At 38.3% G+C, this 13,107-nt stretch overlaps 1 protein-coding gene across 1 annotated transcript in view; it reads left to right on the top strand.

Annotated features, from left to right (window-relative positions):
* Nucleotides 1-13,107, top strand: part of USH1C (USH1 protein network component harmonin) — a 63,197-nt gene that overhangs the window by 32,071 nt on the left and 18,019 nt on the right. The window contains exons 17-20 of the mRNA XM_087717192.1: nt 1,785-1,901; nt 2,547-3,068; nt 3,851-3,970; nt 10,099-10,161. Coding sequence (XP_087573318.1) covers nt 1,785-1,901; nt 2,547-3,068; nt 3,851-3,970; nt 10,099-10,161 — 822 coding nt within the window. The remainder of the gene's footprint in view (nt 1-1,784; nt 1,902-2,546; nt 3,069-3,850; nt 3,971-10,098; nt 10,162-13,107) is intronic.

The raw sequence follows: 13,107 nt of genomic DNA on the forward strand, positions 1-13,107 counted from the left end.
GGGGAGACCAAAATGAGCAAAAAATGGTCCGTTTTTTGTCAAAAAATTGCATGCATAGCCTTATGGAGGGTTATAGAGTGCTGCTGGTGGCGGGGGGGGGGAAACGGCCCATTTTTTGCTCATTTCTGCCCTCCCCAGCCCCCAGGAGCTCTCTGAAAGCCTCCATAAGGGTATGCATGGCCATTTTGGTGAAGGAGCAGGGCTTCAAGCGGCAAAAAATGCTGTATTCACTGTATAAAACGCACCCAGATATTCAGCCTCTTTTTTGAGGAAAAAAGGTGCGTCTTATACTATAAAAAATACAGTAATGTGGTTCTGAAATTTATTTGATGGGCATTTAGATTCATTGGAAGACCAACAAATCTTTCCATACTTATGAGCGGACGTGTTGAATACCATGCTATAATTTTTTTGGTGTTGTATATCAAAAACTTCAGTAAAGTGGAGAGATTCCATTCACTATTACCATTTCAGTTTTCACACACACACATACCTCTTGCTATTTGGGATAAAAAGACGTTCAAAGATTAGAATAGTAAGTTCCTCCACATCTGAGATGTTGCCACCAAATGTGATTGTACCATTCCAGAGGTTTTGGTTTGTTCAGCCAAGAAAAAGGTAGAGACACTCTCCTGGCCTCCCTCCAAACAGCCATTCATTAGTCCAGTGTATGAATGAACCCAAGACCATTAATTTAATGGACAGCTCATTAAATAGGTCAGCCATATTGTGTGAACAATAGCAATATAGCAATAGCAGTAGACTTATATACCGCTTCATAGGGCTTTCAGCCCTCTCTAAGCGGTTTACAGAGAGTCAGCATATTGCCCCCAACAATCTGGGTCCTCATTTTACCCACCTCGGAAGGATGGAAGGCTGAGTCAACCCTGAGCCGGTGAGATTTGAACCGCTGAACTGCTGATCTAGCAGTAGCCTGCAGTGCTGCATTTAACCACTGCGCCACCTTGGCTCTTGACCCCCTATATATATTTTATTCTAAAAATGGATTCCCCTGTGACTTCCTTACATATTTCAAAAGGAATATTCCTTTTTCTACATGTAATTCTCACCAAACAGGAAGAATAAGTAGTTGGCAGACATAAGCAGTCCTATGTTTATGTTCCCTAGGAATAAATGTTTGGAAAACTGGATGACAGTTGTTCTTGTGTTTGTTACTTGGAATATGAAGTATGTTAGACTGTTTCTTTTTGTTTACCACAGAAATTAGTATAATGGTTAGTGGGGAGCATACTCACATATATGATCAATATTTGATAAATCTGATCAACGGATGTATTATATTTGTGAAATAGACAGAGCACTTTAATATCGCCTCTAAAATAGTGGTTTATTTGAACAGCTGCTTATATAAAGCAACCAGGTATCTGTCATATATTTGGGTTTTTTACTGTATTGCCATCTGCCCAAATGATAATTAATGACATGAAACTGGGAGAGTTCTACAAAGTGCCAGATTCCGACATTCAGTTATAAATCACTGAGTGATAAGAAATGGACTCTGCAACTCTTAGATATAACCCCGTTTATTTCACCAAGCCTTGTTGAGACAAAAGTATCAACTCAAATCTAACAATCAACCAATTTTAATACCTAGTGAAGATGTGTTCAGGAATTTGCTGAGGATGCAATAGATGAATTACAAAAAATATTTAGATCTGCACACAACATTTTATTACCAAAATATATTTCAAGTGTGCCTTTGAATATAAATCTATAAATGTCAACTCTTAAATTTTCTTCTAAAATTATGCTACAACTCTCAGGTGTCTGAGACTGAACGAGAAGATTTAGAAGAATCAGAAAAGACTCAGCATTGGGTGGAAAAGCTCTGTCAAACACGTTTAGAGCAAATCTCCTCGGTGGAGAATGATTCTCCTGAGGTAAAATAAGATTCTCATTCCCCCAGTAAAATATTTGTTTTGTAATCTTACGAACTGTTTTTTAAGACGTAACTTGCAGTATGATCTGTAGTAAATTGCTTGTTTTATCAGGCAATTATAATGAAAAAAAATGTTTCAGATATTATGTAGAAATAGACCCGTCCATTTTAATTCAGTAAAGAACCACATCATGTTATTAGGAATGATCTAGCTAAAAGGTCTCAAATTTGTGGCTCATGGGATGCAAGTGGCCATCCATTTTGTACCTTGTATGCCTACCAGGATGGTGGGTGTTGGTGGGCAAGGTGGCTCTTAGCTGATAAGAAAGCAGAACCCAGCTTTGCCCTCAGGGTAGATTAAGAGAAGCTGCATCCATGGAAAGCTCCAACTTTCTTTCCATTTTGCCACCTTTGTTTGCCTGGGTTTGAAAAAGTTTCTTGGGCTATAGGAGTTGTCTTATACATAACAGTTTCCTTTAATACAAATTCTTATCTATTGGTGTAGAACAACCAGACAAAATAAGGATTGTTTTATAGAAATTGATAGCATTGGGGTTTTGAGCCTAGTTCCTTGCTTTTTACTGTTAGTGGAGTTGTATTCAGCTATTTTAAGCAAGTGCTGCATTAAAATAAATCTGTATACTAGAAAACAGGTGTACGTCCTGCTGTTTCTGCTTCTGCTACATCTGTGCGAAGGTTTGCTGGCGGCTTGCAGCTCCATACCACTGACCTTGATGATATCAACTTAAATGATACTGGCAAGCTTTCAAAACGCCCAGCACCTCAGCCTCCATTACCCCATACAGTGTCTGTAGCCTCAGCAGCTTATCCGCTTTCTCCACCAAATATTCCAGCTACTAAGGGATCAGTACCAATACCTAATTCACCTTCATGGATTCCATCATCCTCTCCATCTCCTTGGGGACATGTCCCACCACCTCCTTTGCCACCACCATCTCCACCACCCATTCATCCTTCTATGCAGACTGCTGGCACTTTCCATCATCCAATGTCCACTCATTTGAATGAAAAAACTGGCTACCACAATTTTCAGCCTAGTGGGGCAGAAAATTCCCTGGATGACTGGGAAGGGAAAAACTACAAAGAAAGAAGGATTAGTCCAGTTAATGCACAAAGCGGCAAGCAGACCTACCTTTCCAGTCCAAAGGTATGATATAGAATATATATTTTGTGGCACTCACAATTATCTGCTGCTTATGCTGCTGCCGATTCACGTTATCAAGATATGAAAATATTTTCGACTGTGTCTTTTACCTTGCATGATACTGTTCTGAAGTATTTCTCATTTTTATAAGCATTTTAATTGCTTTATCATGTCATGTCATCATTTTTTTCCACTATGCTGCATGGAAGCATTTTTTATAAATTGTATTACTCACTCCCCCCCCCCCTTCTATACATTACTGAAGAGGTAGGTAATGTCCAAGATTCAGGGTGAGCAGTGTTGTTTATTGGCAGATGTAATTTAGAGCAGTGTTTTTCAACCTTTTTTGTGCAAAGGCACACTTTTTTCATGAAAAAAATCACGAGGCACACCACCATTAGAAAATGTTACATTTTTTTAACTCTGTGCCTATATTGACTATATATAAAGTGTTTTTCCCACGGCACACCTTACACTATGTCACGGCACACTAGTGTGCCGCGGCACAGTGGTTAAAAAACACTGATTTAGAGGGTAGAAAAGAAAGTACTGTATTGCTAAACCCAGAACAAACAGCACTGATTACTAGCTTTCAAGGGCAGTTCAAAAGTCTGGTTACACCTATGTTATGGCATAGGATCTACTTATTTGAGGGATCCACTTCTGGTGAGATTGGACAGAGCGTCTTATTAAATGTGTCATCTAGTAGGACCCAGAAAGAGTGTTTGGTCTGCATAAAATGTACACATCCTTTCTGTAACATTCTTACATTGGAACCCCTGTAGCAATTTACTCCAGGCACCCCTGCCCAGCGTCATCCAGCTGTACCTATAGTTTCCAAACCAGTTATGCTGCATCATGACCACAATATTGTAGTCAGACCTACAACCAAATCAGAAGCTCTGGTAAGTCTATGTTGATATATTCTGCCTGCTTTGAATGTATAGGAGACCAGCTGTCCCACTATCACTGTCAGCCTCACTTGCTGTAGTTCTAGCTTGAATGTACACTGAATAATTCAGAGGTATTTAAAAATTAAAATATGTTAAACACTTTCTTTTGCACAATGGGCATTTGGTTGAATTTGTTGCATAATCTTTTTGTGGTTGTTTTGCTTTTTTGTTTTACTATCCTTTTGCTGTGTAGCCTATATCAAGTCACTTGAAAGGTTCAGAAATTCTTTAAGTCTATAAAGTAATGGGTAGGGTGAAGCTACAGAACAGACAGTTGCTTAGCATAGGAACAAAGGGACAAATGGACTTTCATTAAATAACTAACCAAATTGGTTTTTAAAAAGGTTCACTTACCAGCCTATTGTAGCCATGAAATTATTGGCATTCTTAGATTCCAGGCTTGGAATCAAGGCCTCTGGCAGACCTGGCCTTCCATCTGGCCTTCCCAAATCTTTTAGGTCTCTTCTCTTGTTGCCACTCATGGTGCCCAATGTTGCCATCTATTATTGTCTCTTCCACCACCCAATCATCACAAAATCTTTAACAACAAAAGCTCAATATGTCCACTAATACATAATATGAGATCACTTCCTATCATCTCCCCTGTGGTTACTACAAGCAAAATAGATTATAAAACAAAAGTTTAAAATGCAGAACTAACAATAAGAATTTTTCCCCATTCAATCATATCTGTAAAATTTACTCCAGTTTTCTTGGGAAAATAGTAAGAATAAAGATACCATGTACATTGGAGTTTTAGTTAGGATACAAACTGAATAAACTAACCTTTCTATATTGTAAAATTTAGTATTGTATTAATATCTCCAGGGACTCAATGGCTCGGTGGCTAAGATGCTGAACTTGTCGATTAGAAAGGTTGGCAGTTCAACAGTTCGAATCCTACGCTGCGTAACAGAGTAACCTCCCGTTACGTCCCAGCTTTTGCCAACCTAGCAGTTCAAAAATGTAAAAATACAAGTAGAAAAATAGGAATCACTTTTGGTGGGAAGGTAACAGCGTTCTATGCGTCTTTGGCATTTAATCATGTCCACAGAGACATCTTTGGAAAGCACTGGCTCTTCGGCTTTGAAAGGGAGATGAGCACCACCCCCTAGAGTTGGGAACGACTAGCACATATGTGTGAGGGGAACCTTTACCTTTACTTATTAATATCTATGTAGAATTAGGCAAGCAGAAAAGTAGAATGAAAATAAAACAGAATGCAGAAATAAAATAGAAAATGAAAATAGAATGAAAGGTTTTCTATATTTATCAATTAGACCATTTCTTTTTCTTTCCATAAACAGTTGAAGGATCATTTTTATGTCATTTAAGACTATCTTACCAGTAAAGTAAAAAAATGGCAATTAAAAAATAAGCATTAATTGACCAAAGTTCCCCACTAAAATACTTCTCATTATGTCATTTTAATTTGCAAAAATGAGCATTATCACCCAATTTATGAGATTGTGGTTTACCATTTCTAAGTGTAGACTTTCAGATTGTTTTTATTCAGTTCATTCAGTTATAATTAACAGCACAGCTATTTGAATGCTTTCAATAATTAATGATATATCACCTCAAGATTACTATGGTTGGCAAATATTTGGTTTGCATTTTTCAATTGCCAGTTGTAATCAGAAATAGTTTGCTTTGTCAAGATGGATATTACTAGTTCTGGCCTCATGGAATAATACATTCTGAATTTATTTTCCAGTTTTCAGTCATTGATTGAGGTCAATGGACGCTTTCTTCTAGGTTTAGCTTTGTAGTAGAGTAGATTGCTTCTAAGGAACATAATTGGGGTGGAAAAATACACCATCTGTTCCTCACCTGCTGCCTTTCACAGTTATTTGATAAACACAACAAGCTTGGAGGGAACAGTCTTTCATGGATGCCAACTTTTTTGTCCTCCTAAGCTTAATTTCATAAGATGATGATATTTTTCCTCCTGGGCTTGGAAATAATAGAGAGAAGACTTGACAAAATTGTGGATTTTACTTAATCTTGTAAAATGTTACAAGGAGGGGGGCTTCTCCAGGCAGCTCAAATTCTCATTCTGCATACTCTTGCTTGGTTAGTTCCTCATTAACTCTGCTTCTCCCTGTCCTGCATGAATTTTTGTTACTCAGAATAAGGTTTCCTAGCACACTCTACTTCTTCCTGTGTGTGCATCTTTATATATCAGAATGACTGGATTAGAAGAGATTATAGAGGTCTTTAGTTCAACACCCTGCTTGATGCAATATCTACTACTGTATCTCTGAGAGATGAATGTCTGCCCTCTACTTGGAGACTCTAAGCTACCTAATCTCTAGACATGTTTATTAGGACACAGGAAGTCAAGTTTGCTATTTTGTTTTTATTCCGTCATCATTCGAATTCTTTCCAAGTACCTAGGAGGTTGTAGTGTATTGACGTAGTATACGTGTAGATGCAAGCAATATGACCTTTTGCAACTGACAAATGGAAATTTTGTAAATGGGCAGTTTTTCAAAGTGTCATCCAAGGCTTTGGTTTGGCATCTAGAGGGCTGATAACCACTGGCACTACCAGTAGTTATCAATACACTGAGCGCCTACCAAAAACAATATTATATTTACAGTATATAATATATGTACAATAGAATGATGTACATTATATTTATACAAAAGTTATTATATATAATTAATTATATTATTAAATACTTAAATTATAATCTGTTCACAACAATGTAGTTACAGCTGCCAGTTCCTTATCTGGCGTTGGCCAGCTAAGGAATTAATAAATAAATGTACATTAATAAGGAATTATTAATAATTTAAAGTAAATTAATATTCTGTCCAATTCCCAATGGCTGGGCAATTTATCCATGAGTAATTGAAGTAGACTCTATATCAACTGCTTGCTCCTCTGATAGAGTTCCTCATAGATGGCTCCATGCTTGATTTGTAAGACAAAACTCCATTTGACTCTTGCCATGTTGGAAAACTTCATTTTTCTTTCCCAGACTCCATAAATGTCCTTATGCCAGAGGTGGTATTCAGCAGGTTCTGACTAGTTCTGGAGAAATTTTGAGTAGTTTGGAGAACTGGTAAATACCACCAACCAGTAAAATCTGGTACCGCCCCATCTATTCTCTGCCTCCTGAGTCCCTGCTGATTGGGAGAGAATGGAGATTTTATAGTATCCTTCCCTGCCATGCCCACCCAGCCATGCCTGCCATGCCAAGCCACACCCACCAAGCCTCGCCCACAGAACCATGGTAAAAAAAATTGAATTCCACCAAATATGCCTTATGCATATTTAGGATGAAAAGCTAAATTTAAAAGTAAATTGAGAATGTAAAGAGTACTTCTTTTCTTGAAAATATATTTTTATTATGAACATTTCAATAATAATCTAGTAGAGGGTTGTAAAGCACTGTGAAATGGTATATAAGTCTAAGTGCTATTGCTATTACAAATTTCATAAGTTCTTGAATAATGTACCAGAACCTGGGCCTATTCCTATGCTTGTCAGCCAGGGGTGGGTTCCTACCAGTTCTAACCTCTTCTATAGAAGAGGTTCCACAAATCTACTGTGCCGTTTAGAACCGGTTCCAGCTCCCTACCCCCGCCTGTCCGCATCACGCTTGCCCTGCCCGCCGCTCACTGATTGGCTGCCTCACCAATCGTCCCGCCTGCCTCTAAGAGTCTTATCTAAACTTAAAGTCTTAAAGCTATCAAGTCTGAACACCCCTGTGGGTTTTTTTCTAAAGGGTTAGGGGTGCAAGGGCCTTGTAACTTGACAGCTTTAAGACTTGCATGCTTCAAATTCCAGAGTTTCTGCCCAACATTTTGGTTGCTAAGCAAGAGCGTTGTTAAGTGAGTTTCACCACATTTTACAAGTTGGCCATGCCCACCCAGTCACATGACTGCCAAGCCACTCCCACTCAGTCACATGGCCGGCAAGCCACTGCCACAAAGCAGGCCACACCTACAGAAGAGGTTCTAAAAAAATTTAAAACCCGCCACTGTTATCAGCCCTTGTGAGCTTACCTGACTTCTAGCTGAAACTTTCCGAAGGAAACCCATTAGGTCAAGGGTGTCAAACTCTTGATACACATCATCATGTGACATATCACAACTCCCCCCCTTTGCTAAAATGGGGGTGGGCGTGGCCAGCATGTTATGCATCGAGTCTGTGGGCTGCAAGTTTGACACCCCTGCATTAGGTGACTGATGGCCATTGTAATTTCCTAAATGCTTCAGGAGACCTGGACAAAAGGAACATATTAGCTAGACTTAGATTCTTTATGCTGGTCAAAGCAGAGCTCCAGAGAATGAAAGAAATAAGTCAGTAGTAAATTCAATCAGATTATTGAAGATCCTGTAGTTTTCTCAGAATATTACATCCTAACCTCCGTAATATTTTTGCTGATGAAAACAGTATCAAAAAAGCTTAATCTGCAATTTAAATAGCTTTTTCCCCTGATTTTATTTACAGCTCTTCAAATAGCTTAAAGCAGGAAAATGAGCTACTGTTTCAATTTAGGTCAGCACATCAGCACATTTAACTTAAGTTACTATTCTAACACACCTGCTGAGAGACTGTTATCCAGCCTCACTTCTTCACCATTGCCATTCTGAATTTAAAGTTCTTATATTATTCCCTGGCCATAGCATGCTCCAGACTCATGTTATGAAATAATGTGGAACTGATAAGGATAAATCTGCTGTAAAAAATTGAATCTGCTCTAAGGCTCTATTACAGTCTCACATTAATGAAATGAAACTCTAGCTAGCCCATTTTATGCAAGGCATACAATGAAAAATGCATCCAGTTATTCAAAATGAGCTTCTGAAAACACAGCTACAATTTATTTTCAATAAACCATTGTGAAATATTTCCAAATAATATAATTGTTTTTCACTGGACAATTTTTTTAGCTAGTGTATCAGAGATGGGTTCCTACCGGTTTGGACTGCTTCAGCCCAATCAGTAGTAACTTGATGGCTTGGGTCACTGGAACTGACAGTGCCATGCCCCCAAACTGGTTCTCTCAACGGCACTGTAGGCACCATCATCTTGTTTTTACCTTCTGCACATGCGCAGAGCAATTTTTGTTGCACTATGCATGTGCACGCAGCACGCATCAAGTGTGCACGGTGCGTCTCTGAGCAAACTGGCAGTAGCAGCACCCGGAACCCACCCCTGTAGTATATATGCTGTCAGCAACAGCTTTGGCCACTGTTAGTCTTTAGTTTGTACCTAATACATATTATGCCAATATGTAGTATGTTCTATGGTGATAAAAGAAGGTTAACACTCATTAGATGGGTGTTCAAAAATTTGCCAAGTTGCTGAAACCATGGTTGGAAGGGCTTCAGTGCTTCTGTCTTCTGAAAAGGATATAATTAAAATGCTTATGCTTCTATAATAGTTGGATATGCATTAAAATAAATTCTGTGATGGCAGTATTTGGCAAATTTTGATTGGATGGTAAAAATACAATTTCAAGAAGTTGCTAAATAAGATACTTAATTTGGAAGTGTGTGGAAGTTTGGTGTAGTGGTCAAAGGTGCTGGATTAGAAGCCTAAAGACTGTAAGTTCTTATTCTCTGTTCGGTATGGAAGCTCCCTGAATAACTTTGATCTAATCATTTTCTCTCAGACCCAGGCAATAGCAAACTATTTCTGAAAAGATGGCCAAGAAAACTGCAGTGATTTGTCCTTTGAGTTAGCCTTATTTCTGGCTTCTTCCTTTAGAGATTCTTCTTACAGGACAGCCTGATATTAATGGTGGAAGAAGAATTCAGTTAAACATAGATGGTTGTAACCAGCTTCTTACCTTCCCTTTCTAGGGCTCTTCCCAAGAAAAGTTGGAATAGTCCAGAAGAGCTGGCTTTTGTAACCATCATCTATTTGCCTATCCACAGTTCTGAAAACCATGTACATCCCACAGGATTGTTTTTTCCAGTAATTCTGTAACTTTGATTAGAGAAATAGAATATGTAAAATTGAAGAACATTAAAATGCATGTGAGCATGAAGGAGTGGAGCGATGCATATCTAATGAACTAGCTGATAATTCAGTGAGTTGTTTTTCTTTCTTTTCAGCCTCAAGAGATGTTTAAAAGGATGGTGGTTTACAATTCATCATTTAAAACTAACAAAAAACAAGTAAAATCCTATTTCCTTTTTGCATATGTGTGTGATATTAGTGAGCTGACTCAGTTTTATCTTTCGTTTCTGTCTCATAATATTAAGATAAAAATGCAAATAGCAAGCTTTGGTGTTTTTTTCAAAGAATGCATGCAGTTCTGTTACATTATGAAAAAGCTGGCTATGAATACAAAAAGATCTGATGCTGTAAATTCTCCAGTCTTTTGATATCACTAGTGACTCTTAGACCTTTTCATTCAAATATAACATAACATAAGGAATATGGATATTTTTTCCATTCAATTCTATCTTATTTCTACTGGATCCTTTGTTGAAATTAATTGATATCATTCAGAAAATCTGGTTTGGTAATAAATGAGGAAAGTGATGGATTGCGTGAATGCACATAGAATGGCCAAGGTGGCATAAATGAATTCTCAGATTAGTAAATTTGTTGCAGATGTCTTTGCTAGTGGTTGTAATTAAGGTTGGATTTTGTATAAGAGTATATTTTGTTTTAATCTTAGCTTTTCTAGTATTCTTAGTTAATTGTAAAACAAAAGATTGTTTTTTCAAAGACAGTCAAAGGTTTACTGGTGTAGGCTTTCATGGCTAATATCTGTTGGGCAATGCTGGACTTCAGGGTTTTGTAAACAGGGTCTAGAAAATAGATTTCCTGATGTTTCACCAGCAACTGTGGCTGCCATATACAGAGGTTTGTGCTAGGCAGACCACAGGGATTGGGACATGTTTAAAGAAGCAGTAACAGATAACTAACATATAAACATAGAGAAGTATTCCAGCACTGTATCTGCATATATTCAAAAGTGCATTGAGGTTGTCTGAGTCCTTAAAAACATTGTTGTGAGGGCTAATGAAAAAACCAAGGTTGACATATGAGATTCGCAAGATGTCAAAAGCATAGAATGTGGCTTTTAAATCTGGTGATATGATGGCACTTAGAACAGCCAGAGCTCATTTGAAAAGTGCCATAAAAAGAGCTGAGTAAGGCCATTGTAAGAAAGTTAGAACTTTTTTCAGTACCCGACGAACAGGTGTATGTGGCAACGAATCCAGGACATTACAGATTATAAGGTGGCTCCATCGAGTTGCAAGGGTGACACAAAGTTTATAAATGAACACAATTTTGGAATAAGACCCCTGCAAGGAAAGCTGTGCCCCATCCTGATGAGCAAGTGCTTAGTTTTGATGTTATCTCGGTCCAAAGGATATTGTGGAAAGTTAACATTTGGAAGGCAGCAGACCTAGATAATATTCCTGGGTGTGTTCTTAGGGAATGTGCAGATGAGTTGGCTTGTGTTTCTTACAGATATTTTCAATCTTTTATTGCAGCAGGGAGGGGTCCCATCATGGTGTTTTTTTTTGGCCAGTGCCAAAAAAGTCTACAATTATGGGTCTCAGTGACTGCCGTCCAGTTGCACTTACATCCATCATTATTAAATGTTTTGAGAGGTGATAAAGGACATTATTGTATTTAGTCTCCCTCCAGCATTTGACTCGCTTCAGTTTTTTACCGTCCAAATCATTCCACAGAGGATGCTATTTCTTGTGTTCTCCATCTGAGCTTGGCGCCCTTAGAGGAAAGAAATACTCATCTGTGAATGTTGTTTGTCTACTTCAGTTTGGCATTTAATATAATTGTCCCTCAGCATCTAGTAGACAAACTGGGTCGTTTAGGCTTTAATACTCCTTTATGCAACTGGATTCTTGATTTTCTTATTGAGAGGCCCCAGTATTAACGAATTGGATCTAATATTTCTAACAATATTTTCTTGAGCGCAGGTTCTCCTCAGGGCTGTGTGCTAAGTCTGCTGTTCACCCTATTGACTATTGTACTAGGTTTGTCACCAACTATCAGTGAAGTATGCGGATGATACCACAATAGTGGGCCTTATTCAGGACAACAATGAGGATGCTTACCATAAGGAGGTAGAGGGTTTGGTGAACTGGTGTAATAAAAACAGCCTTGTTTTAAAAGTTGGAAAAACTAGAGATCATTGTTGATTTCAGAAAATGCAGGCACAGCGACGCATGTCTGAGTATTAATAATTTACCTGTGTAGGTGGTTAGCAGCATCAAGTTTCTGGGTATGCAGCTAATGAGTAGGCTGTCTTTGTCACTCAACAGTGAGACTTTGATGAAGCGAGCACAGTAGCACCTGCATTTTCTGTGTTGCATGAGAAAAATACACCTTCCTTTCCTCGTCCTTACCACTTTCTATAGACGGACAATTGAGAGCATCCTGTCATATTGCATTACACTCTGGTTTGGAAGCATTACTGCTTTGTACAGGAAGGCAGTGCAGCAAATGATGAGAGGCAGGGAAGATTATTGGCAGTTTACTTCCACCTATCCAGGACATGCATATAATCGATGCTTGACCAGGGTCCACTGGAACACTACACACTCTCGTCACAACCTGTTTTCCTTGTTGCCTTCTGGGAGGAGGCTTCGTAGTAGCCAGAGCAGAACATCCAGATTCAACCACAGTTTTGTTCTATAAAGTATCAAGCTTCCTCTTTCTTATATGTATTCTAGTGATACACGTGTGTGTGTGTTTGTGTGTATGTATGTATGTGTATATATATATGTGTGTGTGTGTGTGTGTGTGTGTGTGTATGTATGTATGTATATATATATATATATATATATATATATATATACTTAAAGTCACAACCCCTGGTATGCCCAAGTGTGGGAGGAAGGTCACACTTCCACTCTCTGTCATTAGGCTCGTCACAAGAGTCCATCCAGACAGAAACCCAATATTTTTACTGTTGCCTTTTGTTATATTTGTGTTTTTATTTGTGCTGATAAATAAATAAAGGAAGACTAGTATAGATCTATTTCAAGCTATTTAGCTCTCATCAGCTAGCCATATCCTTACTGGGAATCGAACCTGTGCTCTATTGCTTCCCAGGCAGGGAGTAACCATTTGAGCTA

Source organism: Thamnophis sirtalis, unplaced genomic scaffold, assembly GCF_051295495.1.
Source record: "Thamnophis sirtalis isolate CommonGarterSnake01/CBP01778 unplaced genomic scaffold, rThaSir2_p1.2 scaffold_1, whole genome shotgun sequence".
Classification (NCBI taxonomy): domain Eukaryota; kingdom Metazoa; phylum Chordata; class Lepidosauria; order Squamata; family Natricidae; genus Thamnophis; species Thamnophis sirtalis.